This window comes from Nelumbo nucifera, chromosome 1 (genome assembly GCF_055504915.1).
Source record: "Nelumbo nucifera cultivar China Antique chromosome 1, China Antique-T2T, whole genome shotgun sequence".
Classification (NCBI taxonomy): domain Eukaryota; kingdom Viridiplantae; phylum Streptophyta; class Magnoliopsida; order Proteales; family Nelumbonaceae; genus Nelumbo; species Nelumbo nucifera.
Genome location: NC_142649.1, coordinates 211,814,232 through 211,837,313, shown reverse-complemented (window position 1 = coordinate 211,837,313; position 23,082 = coordinate 211,814,232). Strand labels below are relative to the sequence as shown.

General features: G+C 39.6%; 1 protein-coding gene across 4 annotated transcripts in view; it reads right to left on the bottom strand.

Annotated features, from left to right (window-relative positions):
- The window catches only part of LOC104590598 (glycerol-3-phosphate acyltransferase ATS12, chloroplastic-like), an 87,374-nt gene that overhangs the window by 46,602 nt on the left and 17,690 nt on the right, over positions 1–23,082 (bottom strand). For all 4 annotated transcript variants that reach the window (XM_088896094.1, XM_088896093.1, XM_088896092.1 and 1 more), the window contains exons 4-12: positions 19,485–19,571; positions 19,120–19,217; positions 18,428–18,485; positions 17,604–17,705; positions 17,451–17,512; positions 17,252–17,362; positions 12,160–12,238; positions 5,320–5,439; positions 5,117–5,230 (exon numbers count right to left, since the gene is read on the bottom strand). In XM_088896094.1, coding sequence (XP_088752220.1) covers positions 5,117–5,230; positions 5,320–5,439; positions 12,160–12,238; positions 17,252–17,362; positions 17,451–17,512; positions 17,604–17,705; positions 18,428–18,485; positions 19,120–19,217; positions 19,485–19,571 — 831 coding nt within the window. The remainder of the gene's footprint in view (positions 1–5,116; positions 5,231–5,319; positions 5,440–12,159; positions 12,239–17,251; positions 17,363–17,450; positions 17,513–17,603; positions 17,706–18,427; positions 18,486–19,119; positions 19,218–19,484; positions 19,572–23,082) is intronic.

Below are 23,082 nucleotides of genomic sequence, written 5' to 3'. Positions count from 1 at the left end.
CTTCTCATTAAAGATTCTCTAGTTTCTTTCTTCCCATATAATCCAAATCAATGTTGCACTTGCTGTCCTCCACATAATCCTTCCTCTTTTCTTCTATTGTCTTAAAAAAATGGTGTTGAACAGGCCTACCACATCCTACGGGGATTCCCATCTACAACAAAAAAGAGAACAAACGGATTTCCATACACAAGACACAAAAGTGCAGGTAACCAATAAATGAGTAGGGATCTCACCACTTGCAAAGGATACACCCGAGGAGAAAGGCACTTATTTGGCCATCTTTCTTGTAGCAAGTCACAGGTGTTGATCTTCCCAAGGAGCACTTCCCAACACAAAGGTTGCACTTTTTAATGGATATGTTTGCACCAGATTTCTTAGGGTATCCCTCTTCCCAAAAGGTTATCGGGATTTGATCTAGTCTCCAAGAAATACTATGTTTCCATGGATGCATCCTTTTGAAAGTGACCCTTTTTGAAATTCTATGTTTCCATGGATGCGTCCTTTTCCTCTCCTCTATTGACAGTGTTCCTATTTCCAAAAGTGTGGCAGAAGCCCTCTTAGTTCCTAAACGGATAGATGCAATGAAAGAAGAAATCAATGCCTTACACAAAAATGGCACATGGGAATTGGTAGATCTAGGAAAAGAACCAATAGAATGTAAGTGGGTTTTCACAGTAAAAGCATAGAGTTGATGGTAGTAAAGCTCGGTTAGTAGCAAAATAATTTACTTAGGTGTATGGAGTGGACTATGCAGAAACATTTGCTAAAGTGGCGAAGATGAACTCTATCAAGGTCCTTTTCTCCCTTGCTGCTAATCTTGATTGGGAGCTTCACCAGCTGGATATAAAAAATGCATTTCTTAATGGTGATCTTGAAAAAGAGGTGTACATGGTACAACCTCTCGGCTTCCATGCTCAAGGCAATGAACAAAAAGTGTGCAAATTGAAGAAGTCCTTATATGGCCAAAAGCAATCACCAAGAGCCTAGTTTAGTAGGTTTCATTTAGCAATACAACAGATTGGCTACAAGCAATGCCAATCTGATCACACCATGTTCGGGAAGAGAGGGGAAGGAAAGATTGCAGCTCTAATAGTATATGTTGACAACATAGTGATCACTAGTGATTGGGAAACTAAAACTTAGAAGTTAAAGAAGTTTCTTACTACTCAAATTGAGTTGAAAGATCTAGGTCCCTTACAGTATTTTCTTGGGATTGAAGTTGCTCATTTACAAAAGGGTATCTTCATTTCCCAAAGGAAATACATCATAGATTTGTTGCAAGATTTTAGCAAGCAAGGGGTGACACCAGCTAACTCTCCTATTGATCCAAACCATAAGTTAGGTGATTATCAAGGTGAAACAATCAAAGTTGTGAAGCAATTTCAGAGACTAGTGGGAGGATTCTTGTATCTATCCATGACACACCTAGATATTGCTTATGCTGTAGGTAGACGGACCTATTCATGGGTCGGACTAGGCCAGGCTTTGCCTCTTTATAAACAAAAAATCATCAGGCCTGAGGCTGAGCCCAACCCGACTATTGGGCCTAGATCTTGAGCTCGAACCTAACCCTATATAATGCGCGAAGCCCAGGCCCAAGCCTGAAGCCCGACTTTGACATGCATTTTGTAATATATTAATTATATATTATTAATAATATATTATATAATGTATAATATTTTATACATTTAATATATAATGTTTTTTGCTATTAATTGTACTATTATATAATATCTATATTATATATATTGTAAAGTTATATATATCATATTTCTATTATATATTTAATATTATCAAGTTAGGCTTATTTGGGAAAGCTTGAGCCCACGAGCTTAAAATTTTGTGCAAGCTCGACTTAGGACGAGTGGGCTACCCGGCCCATGAACAGGTCTAGCTGTAGCAGTTCTTAGCCAGTTCATGCATGCTCCCAAGGCTGTTCACTTGGAAGTTGCTAAGAGGGTCCTCAGATATCTTAAGAAATTTCCAAGTGTTGGGCTGTTATTCCAGAAACATGGGCATTTAAAGGTTAAGATATATACAGATGCAGATTGGGTTGGATCTATTGATGACAAAATCCACCAGTGGTTATTGTACCTTTGTAGGAGGGAACCCAGTTACATGAAGAAGCAAGAAACAAAGTGTTGTGGCCAAGTCTAGTGTTAAAGCTGAATACCGTGCTATGTCTCATAGAGTGGATGAGATCATGTGGATTAAGAAATTGTTGGGAGAACTAGGTTTTACTATGGATAATCCCATGTTCTTATATTGTGATAACAAGGCAGCTATCAACATTGTAGCTAATCTTGTTCTTCATGATAGGACTTAGCCCGGTATTGAGGTAGATAAGCACTTTATCAGGGAGAAACTTGTTAATGGAAAAGTATGTACACCATATATTAGTTCTAAAGAGCAGCTTACAAACATCTCCACTTAGGTTGTGTTTGGTTTTTAAGGAAAAAGTAGGGAAAGGAAGGGAAAGGTAAGAAAGCCTTTACAAACCTTGTATTGGTTTCCCTACATTTCCCTTCCTTTCCCTACCTTTTCCTTCAAACCAAACATAGCATTAGGGTTTACATCACTTACAGTATAATGATCTATGTGATAAGTTGGGCATTATTGACCAATGTTTAGAAAACCAGACCAGGCATAGAATTGGAGAAGGGAGAGGTTTACAGGTCAAAGGTTCAACCAAGGTCGAACTGTGATGATGTGACATATACATGTATATACTACGGGTCATATAAATACTATATATAATATTTTACAACTTTTAATATATTTAAATATGATAGACAAATGGCAACTTCCTTAGTTTACATTTTCTTTAAAAAATGTGCATAATAAAGTAATATGTAAAATAAAGAGTCATTAATTAACATAAGTAAAGAGGTGGACTAATGGTAATTAAGTAATATATAGAAATTAGAGGTCATGGGTTCAAGTCTTGCTATACACATTTTAAAATTTCAATTGTTAAGGACCCGGGCGGTTTCACAAAACCGGGATTTGGTACACCGATTTTCCGGTTAAACAAGCCAATCAACTGGTTTTTTATCAAGTTTGATTATTAGGGTATGACCAAACTGGCCAAGGTCCCAGATCACAGTTCAACCAGCCCGACTGGCTGATCTGATCTGGTTTTCTAAACATTAGGAGTGCAACTTGGGCGGGCCCAGCCCGAAATTTTACACAGGCTGGGCTTGGATTTTCGGTCTTCGAGCTGGGCTCAAGCCCAAGAAGTCGGGCTTTTTTATTTTTTGGGTCAGGCTCGAGCCTAGCCCAAACCCGGCCCAACTATATACATTTATACATACATATATGTATATATGTAAATGTTGCATACATATTTACATATAGATACATACATATTTGTATATATAACATTTGCATACATATTTACATATATACATAAATATATGTATATATATTTGCATAAATACATTTATATTTGTAAAATTTTAGAGTGGGTTCATTGACCAACCCGAGCCCGACCTGGGCCCAAGTCCAACCCGAGTGCATCAAATTAAAGTGTGGGATGGACTCGGGCCTTAAGCCCAAGTTTTAGGGTCAAGCCTGGGTTGACCATAAACCCGGCCCAACCTGCCCGGCTTGCACCCCTACTAAACATTATGATTGACATCTATGTCCTAACTTGAGGAGGAGTGTTGAAATAATGTACTCTGTTGCTAGTAGTCAATAACTAACAATATACTGCTTCTACTAGTCGACTACTAGACAAAGACTGCTCCTAGTAGTCGGCTACTAGATGAAGAGATTTCCTAGTAGTCAACTACCAGGGCACTGTTGTATTTTTCCCTCTTTTATTTTGTTGCCCTAATATAAATAGAAATGTTGGCGCCACCAGCCCATCTTTTTGACTCCAAATCCTCTCTTCTCTCTTCCTCTCTTCTCTTCCTTCTCTCTTCTATTCAGCAACTTTTCTACCAAGAAAACAATGTTTTATTGGAGGGTTGCATGAGAGTGTCATGGTCGTTTAAACTAATTGCTCAACATGTTAGGCTACCTACCTTGATATTTCTAAATTGTCATAGTAAGGTAGTGAACCCTAGAGGAAATCTCTATTTTTTCATATGTTAGCAGGTTGTTGGTGTGTCTTTTGGGGTAGCAACAATAGGATGCACTCATTGGATTGTTTTTTCGTTTGATTATAGCATATCTGTGTTTTAATACATTTATTTCTTGATTATCAAAGTATGACAGTGGGCCGTACATGCATAGTTTTCAAGGCATCAAGCTGAGGCTAGGTGATGGGTTTTTTAATAAAACACATCTTTCACTATTAATTGTCACCAAGTCATCTAGGTGATGACTTTTGTTTTAATAGAAAATGAATCATAGGGTAATTTCTTAGGTTACATAGCAATTGGCAACTATCTTCCACTATTAATTGTCTACAATCTTCCTAAAAAATGCATGTGTTTCATTTGAAATATACAGATCAACATAATCATGAAAATGGAAGAAAAAGAGAAAATTCAGAAAATAGAGGGGCTTAGTCTCTATTTTTGTCCTGAAGATGATGATGAAAAATAATCAACATGTGTTGATTGGATAAAATTTTGAGTGCTCCCATGCTTATCAGATCAAGTTTTGTAAGTCTTTGAGAGTTCAAGGCAAAATAGATGTTGATTGAACCCTAACAAATGAAAAAAAAAATAATGAAAAGAAACTAGTATTGGAACTTAAAACTGAATAATTTAGTTTAATAATGCCTATATTATTTATTATAATCTCAAAAAGTTAAGAATATAAAAGTATCCAAGACCAATATGTAAAAAAGTTAGGCAATTAAGCAAGGCAACCCTCCATGGGCACCTTATCACCTAGTCACCTTGACAACTATGTCGCGACTTCAGATTGCATCCAGAGTGTACTAGATCTAACAGAACCATATTTGTGGAATGTGAGGATTGTTATAGATATCAGGTTTTACCTAACCAATTTTGACTGTTGCTAATTCAATGGAATGCAGGATTCATAGCAAACCAAAAGGAGCCAATCAAACATAAAGCTCAATAAGATACTTCAAGAATTCATGGTTGTAACCCATGCAGATAAATCTACCAAAAAAACACAGATAAGACATCGAGCAAACCTTTTCAGGGTTTTCATGGCAGGCAGCAATTTGACTGAAGTTAATTTCTGGGGCTACTGATAATCCAACTCCATGAAATGAAATCACTCTCTGCTCTCCGATTTCTTTTTCTACCTAGGGAAAGAGATTGTGTTTTAATTAAATTGAAGAAAAAAACAGAAACTCAAAATAAAAACTGTAACAGAACAAGTCAAAGAAGTGACCTTGGGTGGTGGGGGCAACAAGTCATGGCATATCAGTGCTAAAGGAAAGAAGTGACCTGGAACACCTGAATGTTCTACAAGTCTTCTCATATTGTCTACTGAAGAAACATCAAATGGCTCCTGCTCCCAATATATCAGTTAAAAACAAAAATAGTTGCATTATGAAAATAGAAGAGGGAATGGAGTTAAACAAGAATAATGAAGTGAACAAGGGAACAAGGAAACAAGGAATGTAAATGACACATAGATATGACAATTTTCAACCTTGTATATATTTGCATACATTAGTTTCACTGTATTAGTAAAGATAAAACTAGATGATGGAAAGAAACAAGAAAAAGCCAAGAAAATAGAAGAAACATACTATTGTGAATGGGACAGCAGGCATTAGATTGAGCAACAAATATAAAATTTTAGATGTTACTGGTCAAAAGAATCATAAAATTTATCTTCATATGAATCATAAAGAGATTAGCTCAGCAAACTAGCAGATCGGCACCAAATCATTGGCTAAAATGGAAATCCCAGATAACAGCTTGTTTACTTCAGACATTACAGCTTGCAACCTTCTAATGAGCTGTTCTATCTGTTGAAGTTTGACCTGCCATAGAATTCTGTCTTGTTCGTTGACTGTAGAGTAAAGTAGACAGCAAGAAGTAGGAGAGGAAAGAAGAAAAGAGAGAAGAGAGAAAAGAGAGAAAGGCTGGTTCGAATTAGGGAAAAAAGTTAATCCCTTGATTCGGCCAGACCTATTATTATATTATTGACTTATTGAAAAAGACTTGAGTGCCCTTCTTTAAGTAAGAGGCACTCGAACTAACATAACAGTACACATCAGCATTCTCAACAAGTACAAAGACTGAAATACCCCTTCACTAACACCACTAACACTCCCCCTCAAGCTGGTGAGTATATATCATATAATCCCAGCTTGTTACATATGTAGTCCACTCTCCCCCGACTCAAGCCTTTTGTAAACAAGTCTGCCCACTGGTTTCCCGTACTAACATATGCAGTTTCTATCACCCCATTCAGCACCTTCTCTCTCACAAAATGACAGTCAACTTCGATGTGCTTGGTTCTTTCATGAAACACTGGATTGGAAGAGATATGAACCGCTGCCTGATTGTCACAGTAGAGCTTCATTGGAGTACTGATGTCATATCCTATCTCCTGTAGAAGGTTCCTCAGCCACACTAGTTCACAAGCAGTATGTGCCATGGCCCTATATTCCGCTTCTGCACTGCTTCTTGCCACAACTGTTTGCTTCTTACTTTTCCATGTTACCAGGTTACCCCCCAGAAAGGTGCAATAGCCTGTGGTAGATCGTCTATCAGACATAGAACCTGCCCAATCAGCATCGGTGTATCCTTCTACTACCAGTTTTCCACCACTTCTGTACAGCAAACCACGACCAGGAGCTCCTTTCAGATACCTCACAATCCTTAGCACTGCATTCCAATGTGGGACCAAAGGTTTCTGCATGAACTGACTCACCACACTAACCGCAAATGAAATATCTGGCCGAGTAATGGTTAGATAGTTTAGTTTGCCTACAAGTCGTCGGTATCTGCCAGGCTCTTCAAACACTTCACCTATATCACTGCTCAGCCTCGTATTTGTTTCCATAGGTGTCTCAGCCGGTTTAGTACCCAACAATCCTGTTTCTTCCAGTAAATCAAGCACATATTTCCTCTGGCACAAATTAATGCCATGCTTAGATCTTGCTACCTCTATGCCCAAAAAGTATTTCAACTTGCCAAGGTCCTTTGTCTGAAAGTGTTCCTGTAGGAATGCCTTCAATCTGTCAATGCCCATTTTATCATTCCCAGTCACAACGATATCATCCACATACACCACCAATATTATTTTACCTGCCGAAGAGTCAAGACTGAAGACAGAGTGATCAACTTGGCACTGTTTCAGACCAAACTTCTTGACCACCTCACTGAACCTACCAAACCATGCTCGAGGGGACTGTTTAAGTCCATAAATAGCCTTCTTAAGTCTACATACCTTACCATCCTCCCCCTGAGCAACAAACCCAGGTGGTTGCTCCATGTAGACCTCCTCGAGCAAATCCCCATGCAAAAAGGCATTTTTTGATATCGAGCTGATGGAGAGGCCAACCAGACATAGCTGCAAGGGAGATGACGACACGAACTGATCCTATCTTAGCAACCGGGGAGAACGTCTCCGTGTAGTCAATGCCATAGGTTTGGGAGTACCCTTTGGCAACCAGCCGCGCCTTCAGGCGCTCAACACGACCATCTGGCAAGTACTTAACACTATACACCCACTTACAACCGACAGCCTGCTTCCCAGGAGGAAGAGCGGTGAGATCCCAAGTGTGATTATGATGCAAAGCAGAGAGCTCTTCTTCCATAGCACGGCACCACTCTGGAGAGGTAAGGGCTTCCTGGACATCCTTAGGAACAACCACGGAGGATAACAAAGATATGAACTGGCGATGGGGAACGGAGAGGTGGGTAAGTGAAACAAAATTGGAAATAGGGTGAAGGGTGCAAGTACGCTTACCTTTCCGTAAGGCAATAGGAAGATCTAGGTCGGAGGCTGGTGTCGAAGCTGGAGCTGGATCTGTCGACGGTGATGAAGCTGGAGGAGCTGCAGCCGGTACACGTGGGCGATGTGTATACACGTGACGGATGGGTGGACGGTCAACCAATGGTGGCACCGGAGGCAAGGACGTAGGCATGACTGGAACCAAAGGAGGTGGATCAGCCACAGGAAGAGGAAGAGGAGGTGGTGATGTGGGGGAAGCAGCAGCACCGGACCCCACGAAGAACGGAGTAGACTCAAAGAATGTAACATCAGCACATACCAAGGAACGACGAGAACTAGGATGATAACACTTGTACCCTTTCTGAGTTCGGGAATAACCAAGGAAGATACACTTCAGGGAACGTGCATCTAACTTGTCAGTCCCGGGACTCAGATTATGAACGAAGCAGACACACCCAAATACCCGAGGAGAAAGCGGAAACGGAGACATGTTGGGGAATAAGACACTAAAAGGAGAACGACCATCAAGGATAGACGTGGGCATCCGATTAATTAAGAAACAAGAGGTGAGCATTGCATCGCTCCAAAAAGTTTTGGGAACATTCATGTGGTGCATGAGGGAGCGTGCCGTTTCTACAAGATGGCGGTTCTTTCTCTCAGCAACCCCATTTTGTTGCGGAGTATAGGTACATGAAGTTTGGTGTATAATCCCATGGTGGTCCAAGTATTCTCGAAAAGATGAGGACAAGTATTCACGACCATTATCAGAACGGAAAATTTTGATGTGAACACCAAATTGATTGCGGATCTCAGCATAAAATTTCTGGAAGATGGAAAATAATTCACTTCTTTCTTTCATTAAATAGAGCCACGTCATTCTTGAACAGTCATCAACAAAAATAACAAAATATCGGTATCCATTATATGACATCACTTTATAAGGACCCCAAACATCTGAATGAATTAAAGAAAAAAGACTCGACACACGGTTATCGACCCTAGAACGAAAGGGAACACGATGGTGTTTCCCAAATTGACAAGACTCACAATCTAAAACAGAAAGTTGACTCAATGAAGGGACTAAGGACTGCAACACTTTCAGCGAAGGATGACCAAATCTACAGTGCCACTGGAGAGGAGAAATGGATGACTGAAGAGCCGTTGACGTTCGTCCACCACCATCAAGATAATACAGTCCACCGGCTTCATGCCCTCCACCAATCTTCATCCCCGTCTTGAGATCCTGAAAAACACACATAGAAGGGTAAAAAGTGATGGAGCACTTAAGTGACTTGGTCAGCTTACTAACAGACATAAGATTAAATGGAAGCTTAGGTACATATAAAACAGAGGATAGGGATACAGGGTCTAGGTCAACATTACCAACACCACAGATAGATGACGTGGAGCCATTAGCAAGGGTAACAGATTGTGATGTTGAGCAATGAGTGAGAGATGAAAACACACCTGGAGTTCCCGTCATGTGATCGGAGGCTCCAGAGTCAATAATCCAGGGGTTGGGTGTGGATGCCAAACAAGCCATACCTGAGTGTGCAAAGGAAGCTGTGTTCTGCTGCGACTTGGATTGAACAAACCTCTCATACTCATCACGAGGAACACTCACCATCTCCTTGCCTGGACCATCTGAGGGAGTAGAAGGCATCGGGTCAGCTGACCGTTTCTCCTGTGTAGGGCTGAAACTGGTGTCACTAGTCATGGCATGGTTGGCCCACGTCGAGGGAGGACCATGTAAGTCATAGCAGTAGTTAATGGTATGTCCATCCAAACCACAGTGAGTACACTTCCGTGGACCCGAGCCACGTCCTCTACCACGAGCTCCCCCTGAATCTCTGCCTCCAGTACGACCACCACCACGGATGTGTGTAGATCCACCACTACCACTCCTGCCAGGCTGGGTTCCTCGAGTCCCACTTCTGCCACCTCGGCCTCTTGACACTGCAAATGCTGATTTATCGGAGACATTAGAGTCCATAGATCCAATGGAAGCCCTCCGAAGACGAGCAAACACCTCCTCTAAAGATGGAAGAGCAGATCCCCCTAGTATCTGGGCTCGTACTGGTTCATACTCAGACTTCAGCCCCACCAGAAACCGTGTTACATCAAGCTGCTCTCGCTGTTGCTGTTGAACTTTGACATCTGAAGTGAGAGGATGATAGACATTTAACTCATTACGGATATTCCTCACATTGGCATAGTACTCCTCAAGGCTCTGATTTCCCTGTTGCAGATTGAAGTATTCCTGATACAGTTGATATACCCTAGTGGTATTATCCTGACCTGAATACAGTTTCTTGGCATGATCCCACACCTCTTTGGCTGTGTCAAGAAACATGAAGTTCACACTGATTTTGGGTTCCATACTGTTCCACAACCATGTAATGATCTGTGCATCTTCCTGTTCCCAGTCTTCATACTCCTGAGAATTAGCGGGGGGTTTCTCCTCTCTTATATGCTTCACTTTCTTCTTCGCCTTCAGAAAAACCTCTACAGACTTGGCCCAAGGGACATAATTCTCTCCATTCAGTTTAATGGAGGTCATTTGGACATTCAGGTAGTCAGTAGATATCATGACACTAGGTTTACTATCACTGTTATCTGCCATTGCCGAACTCCCTTAATTCTGAGCACTGAATTAGGAGCACTACACACTGCACACTACACACAGACACTTCATCGAAATCTGCACACTGATTTCAACAGCTGAGAACTGCAACACCACAAACCCTACTCACCGAAGTCTGTACACTGATTTCAGCAGTATTAAATGTTGAAAACTACAACACCACAACCCCTACTCACCGAGGTCTACACACTGATTTCAGCGATATCAAAAGCTGAAAACCACACTTGTAACACCACCAACATTAATCCACAACTATAGGAAGCTTCACCATTAAGTAGACACTATTGCCATTCGAATCACACACAAACCAGAATAAACCCTAGCATAAACCCTAGCATACTGCAATCTGAGAACCCATCATGCGAACTGTACTACACCTCTCATGTATTCCATAACAAAAAAAAATATAAAAAAAAACTTTACCTCATCGCCTGAAGGCCAACCATACGAAGGGCTGAGACACCACTGCACCACACGTACCAGCCCTAACTAGGGCTTAGAAACCACAGCAACCAATCACCAACGACACAATCGGAGGCATAGAGACCTCCTAGGGAAGAGGGCGATCACTCCTTTTCAGCCCTTTTCCCAGTCTCCAACTCACAACTGAGAACCCCAAGTGAAACCCTAATTCGAATGCGCAGAAGGCAGAATTCTAGCAAGTCTGATTTGGTGAACCTAGTTCTGATACCATGTTGAAGTTTGACCTGCCATAGAATTCTGTCTTGTTCGTTGACTGTAGAGTAAAGTAGACAGCAAGAAGTAGGAGAGGAAAGAAGAAAAGAGAGAAGAGAGAAAAGAGAGAAAGGCTGGTTCGAATTAGGGAAAAAAGTTAATCCCTTGATTCGGCCAAACCTATTATTATATTATTGACTTATTGAAAAAGACTTGAGTGCCCTTCTTTAAGTAAGAGGCACTCGAACTAACATAACAGTACACATCAGCATTCTCAACAAGTACAAAGACTGAAATACCCCTTCACTAACACCACTAACACTATCCAAGAGAGTTCCTGGGTGGTCTCTCCAGGTTCTATAAGAGAAATGACCAAGTGCTGTAAATATATAAAGCTGCATCTTCTGGCCTATCCCCAAAACTAAATAAATACTAGTTGTTTCTATAGATTGTCACCATTCTCTCTTGCTTTCAAGTTATATGCTGTCAAAAGTGTTCAATGAGAATTTACAAAACTAACTATTTACCAAAAAAATGAAAGAATAATACAAAATGTGATTCCCAATAATGCAGATGAATCTTCCATTGTCTTGGGGATGCCCCTGCACTTAACAAAATGTTGTGCATCTGACTTTAACAAATATTTCAACTTCAAGCACAGGATGTCTCTTTACTGTCAAGGAAGAACCCATCCCTATCAACTACATGTCAAGATTTTCTCTATCAAAAGAAATAACTTTATTAATCATGAGAAGAAATGCAAAACTTTCAAAATACGTATGCACATTCAAAAGATGGTGCCATGTCCACAATGATCTTGGAATCCAACAGGAAAGAATCAAAGAAATCATAACAGCAAGAACTAAAAACAAAAAATAATAATAATAAAAAGCTATAAGGATGGTTATCAAGACTAAACAAAAGCTATCAGAAATAAGAAGAACTAAAAACATATAAAGATGAAAAATATTTGGTGAAAATTTCAAGTGGAAACTGACTGGATGCCATTCCTTTGTGACTGGATCTGGACGGTCTCGACCACCACTAGGTGCAATCCATATTATCTGTGATCCACCCCTAGATTCAAATATCTCAATCAGAAAAATGGAAGATTATGATGAGATGGTGGGACAATAGAATGGGTTCCAGAATCTACAGTTAGCCAGTGGTGAACTATAAATGCTTAAGGTAAAGGTGTTTTACATTTAAGATGGAAACTGAAGAAAAAGTCCAGCAAATTTTAAAAATAGAAATCAATGGCTTTTATTTTTCCGATCAATACTATGTAGGTTGGTTTTTTTATTTACTTTCTAATTTATATACAGTTAAATTCTTAGCTGTTTATAAAAAATGGTTTTATAATTTTAATAATAGCTCCTTGTCTCTTAAAAGTTGTCTTATATTAAGAAGAAAGAAAGAATAATATTAGCAAGAACCCCCTTTTGCTAATATTGTTCATTTTTTATTCTTAATAAGGAACTATAATTAAAATTATTAAACCATTTTTAATATATGGGTTAAGAATTTAAGACCCTAAAATGAACTTGTTTGGGCTTGCCTCAAGGGGCTTCGTACAAAGCAGCTCATGGAATTAGAGATTGAAAGTTTCATGTGTTCAAGACCTCAAAAGAATGGGTGGGAAAGGATGGCACACTTGATTTAAAAAGGCTTATGGCAATTGTGGTTTTGTAGTGAAATGGAGGGAACACATACCTCACATCACCAATGGGAATGCCGTTTCTCCCAAGATTCACCATCCCCATGTTTGCAAACCAAACATTACTTAATCATGGCGAATGAGATGGCAAAGAAAGCACCTCCCTGCCAAGAGAGGTCTCATCAAACAAGGTGAGCCATTGCCTCCCCTTCTCTTCAGCCCAGTGGCTGATGTTTTAGTCACCTAATCATTAGGGTCAGTAGGCTGGATTGTTCAAGGGACAAGGTGACACATTGTCACCCTTCTCTTCACCCCCAATGACTGACAGGGCAGTCTCTAGAGGTATCAAAAAAGTCAGGATAAGTTTAAGAGAATGTTAGAAAATCAAGGGGAGTTTTTGATAAAACCCTATTTTTAATTAAAATTTTGAAATTCTGGCCAGCTTGTATAACTTTAGGGAAACTCCAACATAGAGTGGAGTATAGGGCTAATGTAGACTGGAGCAAGGCTCAAAGCACCAATACAATACTAATACACAGCATATCATATTTGTTTTCAGGGTCAGCAATACACCATTATATATATATATATATAAAATGAGTTAACATTTTATTAATCCAGCAGATAAGTGTTACAGGCAACCCAAGGAAAGGCACGAGGTGTGACCTTTCCTTTAAGATTGATCACAGAATTACAAATTCAAATGAACATAAGTTAATTTACAAGGTAGCCCAAAATAAAGAATCCCAAGAGACCCCCCATTTAGCAAGTGAGTCAGCCATCGAGTTTGCTGATCTGCCTACCCACTGGACTCTAACTGTCATATACACCTTATATTGAAACTAGAGTGATTTTGGATGTTTGATAATAATAGCTTATGACCTGTCATGTCAACTGCCAAGAGGTCAGAACAAAAGAATAAAAAAAAACAATGAGTTTTGTTTGATGGAAACTCTTGATACACTTTTTTCTTTTATCAGCAAAAGAATTTTATTGCTTATTTAAATCAGAAGCTTAATACAATTGTTATAGCAATTCACCAGCCCATATTATATCTGATTACAACTTTGCCCAAAATAAAAGGTCTATCAGCCCCTTCTTTTAACATCCGCCATCCCATTTGCAGTTCTTACCTAGCTGAATTTAGAATTAAACCTCTTTCTAGAAGATCAATTTCCCTAAAAGTATATCTATATTTTCAAGGTGCTGAGTTGATTTGCTAGGTCCATGAAATGACAAATTGTGAATCTCACTCCTTGTAAAAGAGCCATTATTTCAGGCCGAACCGAGACTCCGATGCCAATTGGTCCTAAAAACAAAGCCACTACCACTCCTTGGTGGTTTCTAAATACCCCCCCTATACTTGCCCTCCCTGGATTGCCCAAAGAGCTGCCATCAAAGTTCAACTTCAGCTTATATATCTCTGGAGGCTTCCATTCCATTCTTACACTTTCTTTATGTCTATCTGTTTGTGCCACTTCAGTTCATTTCCTAATCATGTCATTGGTTGAGACATCCCAAAATTAGATGAGCTCCAATATCTTAATCCAATGTGCAACCCTCACCATTATGGCTTCGATCATTTCCTCCTACAACTTACTCTTCTCATTAAAGATACTTTGGTTTCTTTCTTCCCAAATAGTTCATTGCAAGGCTACTCTTACTGCCCTCCACAAAAATCTTCCTCTTTTTTCTATTGCCTCAAGAAGTTGAAGTTGAACAAACTCACCACACAGGACCCATCTGCAACCAACAAGAGAGTGCAAGACACAAAAGAGCAGGAGATTAATAAACAAGGAAGGGTCTCATCACTAGCCTTACAAAGGATACACACATGAGGAGAGATGCATTTGTTAGGCCTTCTTTTCTGTAGCACATCACAGGTGTAAGTTTCAAAGGAAGACTTCCCAACACAAAGATTGTACTTTAGGAGGGATAGGTTTGCACCAAATTTCTTTCACTAGGAAGTTCACCCCCAAAGGTTCTAAAAGAAAAAGAAGGTTGAAAAAGGAAGCACAAGAGAAAAGGCCATCAGGGGAGGGACACCAAATTGTACCATCAGAGTTTTGATCCAAAAAGACCTTTTCCAATATTGATAGTAGGAGAACAAGAATCCAACTCATTATTTAAACCCATTTCTGAATCCAAGATCCCAATCCAAACCATGTTTTGAGGGCATACCAAATCTAGAAACAGGTTCAGCCTTGTAGTTTGATGAAGAGTATAATACCGGAAATTGCAATCTAAGGGGCAAGACCCCAATCCAAAGATCTTCTCAATAAGACTCTACCCCCACACCCCACATCAAAACGAATGAAATTGAGAAACGTTGGTATTACCTCAATTATTGCTTTCCAAGGGGAGCTTGACGAAGCATGAGATGCCAACTTTGCATCTCAACCATTTTCCACCATACCACGAATGCTTCCAATGACTCCATGCTACAGCCTCTCTCCTTCTAGAGGAAACAGCCAAAGTCATTTTCCTAGAAGAGTTGTATTCCCTTAATCAAATTCCCAATGGCCAGTCCACCTTGTTCCTTAGACTTACACACTTGTTCCCATTTTACCAAGTGATCCTTCCTTTTTATCTCCCAGTTCCCACGAGAAATCTATTATTATTTTTTCTAACAGCCTTGCTATGTTAACCAGAATTCCAAAGGTAGACAGCTAATAAGTATGCAGATTGGCTAGGGTGGATTTGATCAAAGTGATTCTTCCTCCCATAGAAATGTAGCTCCTCTTCCACATTGCTAACCTTCTAGCAAATCTTTCTACAATTTGTTTCCAAAAACTCTTATTCTCGAGTTACCCCACAAAGGCAAGCCAAGGTATTCTGGGGGTCAATTTTTAACCTCACAACCTAGTATTCCTGTCATCAATTGAATGTCTCCCTCTCCCATGTTAACTCCCACCACACAACTCTTTCCCCAATCCACTTTTAACTTTGAGATCCTTTGGAATCCATCAATCAAGTCTTTTAAATTCCTCAAACGAGATTCATTACCAATCCTCACAAAAAATGATTATACCATTTGCAAATTGCAAGTGAGCCACAACAACCTCATTTCTACCAATTCTCAAGCCTTTAATCAGATTGTTTAGATTAGCTTTAATGATCAATCTGCTTAAGCAACAAAAGTGAAAAACAAAGGGGAGATGGGATCTCTTTGCCTTAGACCTCTTTTAGCCGGGAAGAAATCCTTAATGACTCCATTTATCAGAATCAAGAAATGTTTTGAACTAATACAACTTTTAATCCATTTTCTCCATCCCTCCCAACTTCTTTACTGCCATGCACTCATTTGCTACTAGGATTTGGTCCACTATTTGTCTCTCTTCTACAAAAGCTCCTTGATTTTGGGGTATTACCAATGGCAAAATAGTCTTTAACCTTTGTACCAAGACTTTGGCAATGATTTTATAAAGGCTACCCACAAGACTTATAGGACTATAGCCCTTTGGAGTTTTAGCCTCATTTTTAGAAACTAGGGCTAAGAAGGTGGCATTTGGTCCCGGTGAAATTTTCTCTTTATAATGAAACTCAAAAAATACATCAATCAATTCATCTGTTATGAATTCCCAACAAGACCTGGAGCTTTAGATCTTTCAATTGCAAAAACTGCTTTATGAACCTCTTATGCATTGAAGTTTCTTTCTAAGAGGGCTTCTTGGGTTTCAGGTACACTATTCCAATCCAACTCCCCCACATCAAGGTTCCTTTCTCCTAAGCAGATGAAGATCGATTTAAAATGGTCCATAAAACTCTTGACAATTTCCTCCTCTGTAGTTATCACCTGACCTTCAATCTTAATGCTAGGAATCAGTTTTGTATCACCATCTCCTCTAAAAGCCATTTACATCTTGACTTTTGTCGCCCAGAGATTTTTTTCCTCAAAACCTCTTCTAATTCCACTTTTAGGCTCCACCTTTCTGATCTTTCCTCCACACTACACTCTCTTCGGGCCTCCTTTTGGTTTAGCAGCAGCTCCTCTATCCTTTTAACAATTCTCTCTTTTGATTCTTATAATCTCCCAAATTCTTCTTTGTTCCATTCTTTGACTTTTTTTTCTTTTAATCTCTTCAGTTTCTTCATGAATCTCACTCCTCTATTCCTTACATTGATTCCACCTTCCATCCACCATTCTTTTATTTTATCAATGAATTTTAGAATTTCCAAACACATGTTTTCAAATCTAAAAGGTTTGGGGCCGCCAAGAAGGGTCTCCTGGTCCACGCAAGGGATAATGGTATAAGGTTACGAGGTTACCCTAAGGAGTGCTTTCATTGGAGCACACTTGGTTTCCTTGAAAATTGAACCAGGAAAAGCTTATAACCGGGGGGGGGTTGTTCTTTCAGCTCAAGGTTCCTTTCTCCTAAGCTTGAGCCACGGACTGGAGGAATGAATATAAATAATAAAAGTAACAATTATACCTTAGAAGCTTTGCCATCTCCTTCAAAGTCCTGGTATTTGCTCGCTTTTTCATCTCAGCCAACTCAGGAACATCATACATGTGCTTTTTTGAATACACACAAAAAAGATTCCTGAATAAATAGAAATTAAAATATTTATAACTCATAAGAATTAAGTAATTGGCTTATTATCATGCATATCAGAAAGCTTAATAAGCACCTCCCCATGCTGAAGGGCTTGCAGAGAGGATCTGTTACAACTCTATCTCCAGCAACATATATCTGTGGAATAAGGAGGAAAGCAATTAATTCATGGAAGGTACTTACCCAGCATCATTCTGCAGGAATACCATATAGAAAGATTAAGTAATACCATGTTCTCAGCAATATGTGGATTTGTCTTCTCCAGCAACAATGCAATAATAACTGGATCTGCTTCTGTCTGGTGGTTGGAGATCAAGACAACATTGTGACCCTACATTCCATCACAGGCAATGAGTATGTGCAGAAAAAAGAATGAACGGAAAAGGTGAAAATTGTTGAATAATTTTAAAAAATAAAATAATGGAACTTCCAGACCAATAAATGTAGTCGATCACTAAGGTTCAACTCTAAATTTAATCAATGATTTGCAAGTGTTCAACTATCATTGAGGAGAACAAATCATATGCAATAACATGTAGAAAAGACTCCCAACTATCAGAGTTTTTGTTCAGGTTATTGCCCAACCACCAGCAATTGTTATATCAGAACCACAGCCCATAGATTTAAGGAAACTCCAGTACCACTTAAAGCAATTGAAAAATAAATAAATAAATAAAGCACTAAACCAAGGTAGACATAAATCTGCTAATTTTTAGGCCACTTCTGTGTACGACACTTTGTTAAAGCACTTAGGCTTTATCAATGCAAGTAAACTTTCTTACTTGCAAAATATCCAACATACAACCAACGTTCAAAATATCGACATCTTTAGCCACTTTTTTTATTCCTTTCTTTGGTATTTTTCCAAACCAGTTCAGGGGAATCAGTTTAAGGCCTGTCTACCCCCTGAAATAGGTCAGACCCCAAAGCACTTAGTATAGGGGCATAGCATAGGGTCACTGATACAATATGTATCGGCCGATATGCCCCCGATACATGACGAAATTTTAATCCTTGCATACAACCACAAAACTACTGACTGAAGTTAGTTACCTGCTGAAGCTTTTTTTCCACATCACTGAAGATGGAGATGTTGCCAATGTATGATCTCCTAAAGACAAAAAGAGCTAACTTCAGAAAAGACTTAGAGAATAACATAAGGTGGAATACATGTCAATATCAATATACACCTCGATATGAAGGAAGGGGTATATCGGTACTTTGAACCTTCGGCCTTTTTTTTAGTTTTTTATTCAAAATTTAAAGAGAGGCTGCATTTAATGTTTATTACCGTTTAAAACAACTCAAATTGCTTGAAGCAGCATGTTGGTACCCTGCTGATACAATATGTATCGGCTGATACAAACCAATATGTTGCAAAATCTTATTCCTTGTGTGTATCGGCCGATACACACACACAACTCAAATTGACCAAATGATATGATGTTCAGAACAGCAGTGTAGTATTGCACAATATTAAAATAATGATGATGATAAAGAAAGAAACAACTGCAAAACACTAGAATTCTTTTTCCTTCCAGTGAATGAATGTTAGATTGATTACCAAAGTTTGCAATCTGGCCAATATTATTCATAACATAACATCTAGATAATATGTAATGTCTTGCCTTTTTTGAATGAACCCTAGGGTAAGCAACTTGGAGAACTTACATATCATTGAGCTACTTTTCAAACCATGCCAACAAATGGAACTAAGACATCAACACAACAAAGCATTGGCCAACCTGAAATCAATCAATGGCCTAATATAATTTTGGCCGAACATGTAGTAGTCAAAAGGCTCCCTTATTGCTTTGTGGTGTGGTGAAAATACAAAAGGATCCTGCAAATGTTTAGCACCATCATACAAGACACATAAAATTTGAGCAATGCCATCAAATAAGCCCCTTGGGTCACAAAGGGACAAATCTTAACATCCCATAACCCCTTCACTTGCACAAAGTTTCAGGTTCAAGTTTTGTGCTTTTGTGGTTTAAGGAGCTTAGGACAGCCTAGCATTGCTCACAAAATTTTCATGTGAAATATCTTCAGAGAATCTGCATCATATAAAACAAATTTGACAGTAAATAAACATATAAATGAATTTTACCTCTACATCCAACAACATACGATCAAATGCAACAGCCATGTTTGACAATATGATTTCATCTGCCCTGGGATCCCCACCTTGAAGAACCTGAACATAGAATCACACACACACACACACACACAATAATCATTTAGAAAGAAATATAATGGCAAACAGCCTATTCTAATTTGAAATTTCAACTGGTTACCATATCAGAGAACCAAGATTATCAAAAAGCTCCATAGTTTTGTTCATTTTACTCAAACAAATTGTTTCCAAATAGATACTTTATAATGAAGGTGGACCTTGATGCAATGGTTGGGTTGTTCCATTGCAACCTGGGTGACCAGGGTTCAAATATTGGAAACAGCCTCTCTATGTATGCATGGGTATGATTGTGTACATCTGTCCCTCCCCAGACCCTGCATTGGCAGGAGCCACGTGTGCTGGGCTGCCATATATAGTAAATGATTACAAAATAATTTCAAAGGGATAGCTCAATGGACCAGACCAAAAGCAAGAAGGAAGAGCAAGGGATCTGACGACCCTCTAAACCCAGCCAACAAAACCCAACACCCTCAACACAACCAACAGAGACAAAAGGACCCAAAACCAAAAGGCAAAGATTAGAACCCAACAAACACCCTTACAACACCACTTTTTTGCCTCTCCCCCCTCCCCCCCTAACATGGATACAATAAGTGCCCCTAGCCCTAGATGGCTACATTGCACTACCACATCACTATAAAATTTCAATAAACTTTTGGCTTTCCTACAACCTGGTAAGCAATCTAGGCTATTACAATTTGAAAGACCAATTAGATTGACAGAAGCTATTTCCTCCAATAGATACTCAACTGCTCTTCCCTGTCAATAGACACACAACCCGAGAGACAAAAACTCTCACCCCAGAACAAATAACCACAAATAAACAAAACTCACCCTGAGCAAGAAAGCCTCAGGAAACTCCAACAACAAGCTCAACCCCAATGCTAGAGAAACCAGATTCCCATATGCCCAAAAAGAAGCAATAAAACAGATGTACCACCAACCACCCAAAATGGCAAAGCAGGAGAATTCTACTTCATCCTCAATGGCTTCAACACCTTCTTATTTGGTCCAATCCCAAATAAACCTCTTTTCAATCTAGAAAAGACACTTGAAACCAATACATCTTGGTGCTTCCTCTTCCTTCTAGATCTGCTAACTGCTAGAGAGGTCTTCCTAAGATTCCTTGCATCCTCAAATTCCTCATTGATTCCCTTGAACTCTAGTATTGACTTCTTCTCAAATAGTTGGCTTGCCTTAGAGACCTCATTCTTTTTCTTGACAGATTCATTCAAACCATACAAAAGCAAAAAATAATAATAATAATAATTGTTTCGAATGCAGCTACAGTAACCCAAACCAGGAGAGAAGGAAGAAGAAGATGAAGAAGAAGAAAAGAGAAAGAGAGAACAGGAGGGTTTAGTCAAAACTGATTCATTCACTGTTCATTTGACCCCCTAATGTTTATTAGGTTCTAATAACCTTTAAAAAGACTAAACTGCCCTTACTTAAGTGTGGGCAGAGAATCTCTAATAAAACTGCCACATAAGCAAGGTACTTAATAAACATGGGATGACTAAACTACCCCTATTCGGCTCACTTTAACACTCCCCCTCAAGTTGGAGAATATATGTCATATAATCCCAGCTTGTTACATAGATAGTTCACTTTCCCTAAGCTTAGAGCTTTTGTAAACAAATCTGCCCATTGATCATTCGAGCCCACATGTTCTGTGTTTATCTCTCCAGCAAGGACCTTCTCCCTCACAAAGTGGCAATCAACCTCTATGTGCTTTGTTCTCTCATGAAATACAGGATTGGATGAGATATGGAGTGTAGCTTGATTGTCACAATACAGTCTCATAGGTTTATCCATGTGAAACCCAATTTCTTGTAGAAGATTCCTCAACCACACTAACTCACAGGTAGTATGTGCCATGGCCCTATATTCAGCTTCAGCACTACTTCTGGCCACAATTGTCTGCTTTTTACTCTTCCACGTCACAAGATTTCCTCCAAGGAATGTACAATAGCCTGTAGTAGATCTTCTATCATTCACTGAGCCTGCACAGTCTACATCTGTATACCCCACTACTTCAAGTTTTCCTCTTGGTTTATACAATAGTCCACGGCCTAGAGCTCCTTTCAAATACCTTACAATTCTAAGAACTGCATCCCAATGAGGTATACGAGAGTTCTGCATGAATTGGCTCACCACACTGACTGCAAAGGATATGTCAGGTCTCGTGATAGTCAGATATTTCAGCTTCCCCACTAGTCATCTATACCTTCCAGGATCTTCAAATACTTCTCCTGTATCACTGCTCAACAACATTTGGTTCCATAGGGGTCTCAGCCGGTTTTGCACCTAACAGTCCTGTTTCTTCCAATAGATCAAGAACATATTTTCTTTGGCACAGATTTACACCTTGTTTTGACCTGGCAACTTCTATTCCCAAGAAATACTTTAATGTTCCAAGATCTTTTGTTTGGAAATGGTTTTGCAGAAATACATTTAGTTTGCCAATCCCCAATTTATCACTGCCAGTAATGACAATATCATCCACATAGACCACTAATAGGATCTTCCCAGCTTTTGAGTCATAGCTGAACACTGAGTGATCAACCTGGCATTGCTTCATTCCAAAACTCTTCACCACTTCACTGAACTTCCCGAACCAAGCACGCGGCGATTGTTTCAACCCATAAATTGCCTTCTTCAATCTGCATACCTTACCATCCTCCCCCTGAGCAACAAACCCAGGTGGTTGCTCCATATATACCTCCTCCACAAGATCACCATGAAAGAAGGCATTCTTTATATCAAGCTGAAACAGAGGCCAATCATACATAACTGCCAGGGAAATTAGTACACGAACAGAACCAATCTTAGCCACCGGAGAGAATGTCTCCATGTAGTCCACTCCATACAACTGTGAGTAACCTTTAGCAACAAGTCTGGCCTTCAGACGCTCCACACTACCATCTGGCAAGTATTTCATAGTATACACCCATTTACAGCCCACAGCATGCTTACCAGGTGGGAGAGTAGTAAGTTCCCACGTTTGAGTATGTTGAAGAGCAGAAAGTTCCTCCTTCATTGCCCGCCGCCACCCAGGTGAACTAAGAGCTTCTTGAACATTGTTAGGTATGGAAACAGAGGACAAAAGTGAAACAAACTGGCGATGTGAGGTAAAAAGACGAGATAATGAAACAAAATTGGAAATGGGATGGAGAGTAAAACTGCATTTACCTTTCCGTAAGGCAATGGGTAGGTCAAGGTCTGAAGGTTCAACAATAGGAGCCATGAGAGGATCCGCAAATGAGGTAGAAGCTGGAGGAGGGGCCGGTGTCGTTCGACGTGTATACACTTGCCGGATTGGTGGTCGTTCGGTGGTGATCTGCACTGGATGAGGTGATGAGTCTACTCCAACAACATCTGGAACTGGATCACTGACAGGAAGAGGAAGAGGAAGTACGGGTGGAGACGAAGGTGCTTCAAGACTTGAGAAGAAGGGGACAGACTCAAAAAAAATGACATCAGGGCAGACATAGCACTTCCGAGTAATGGG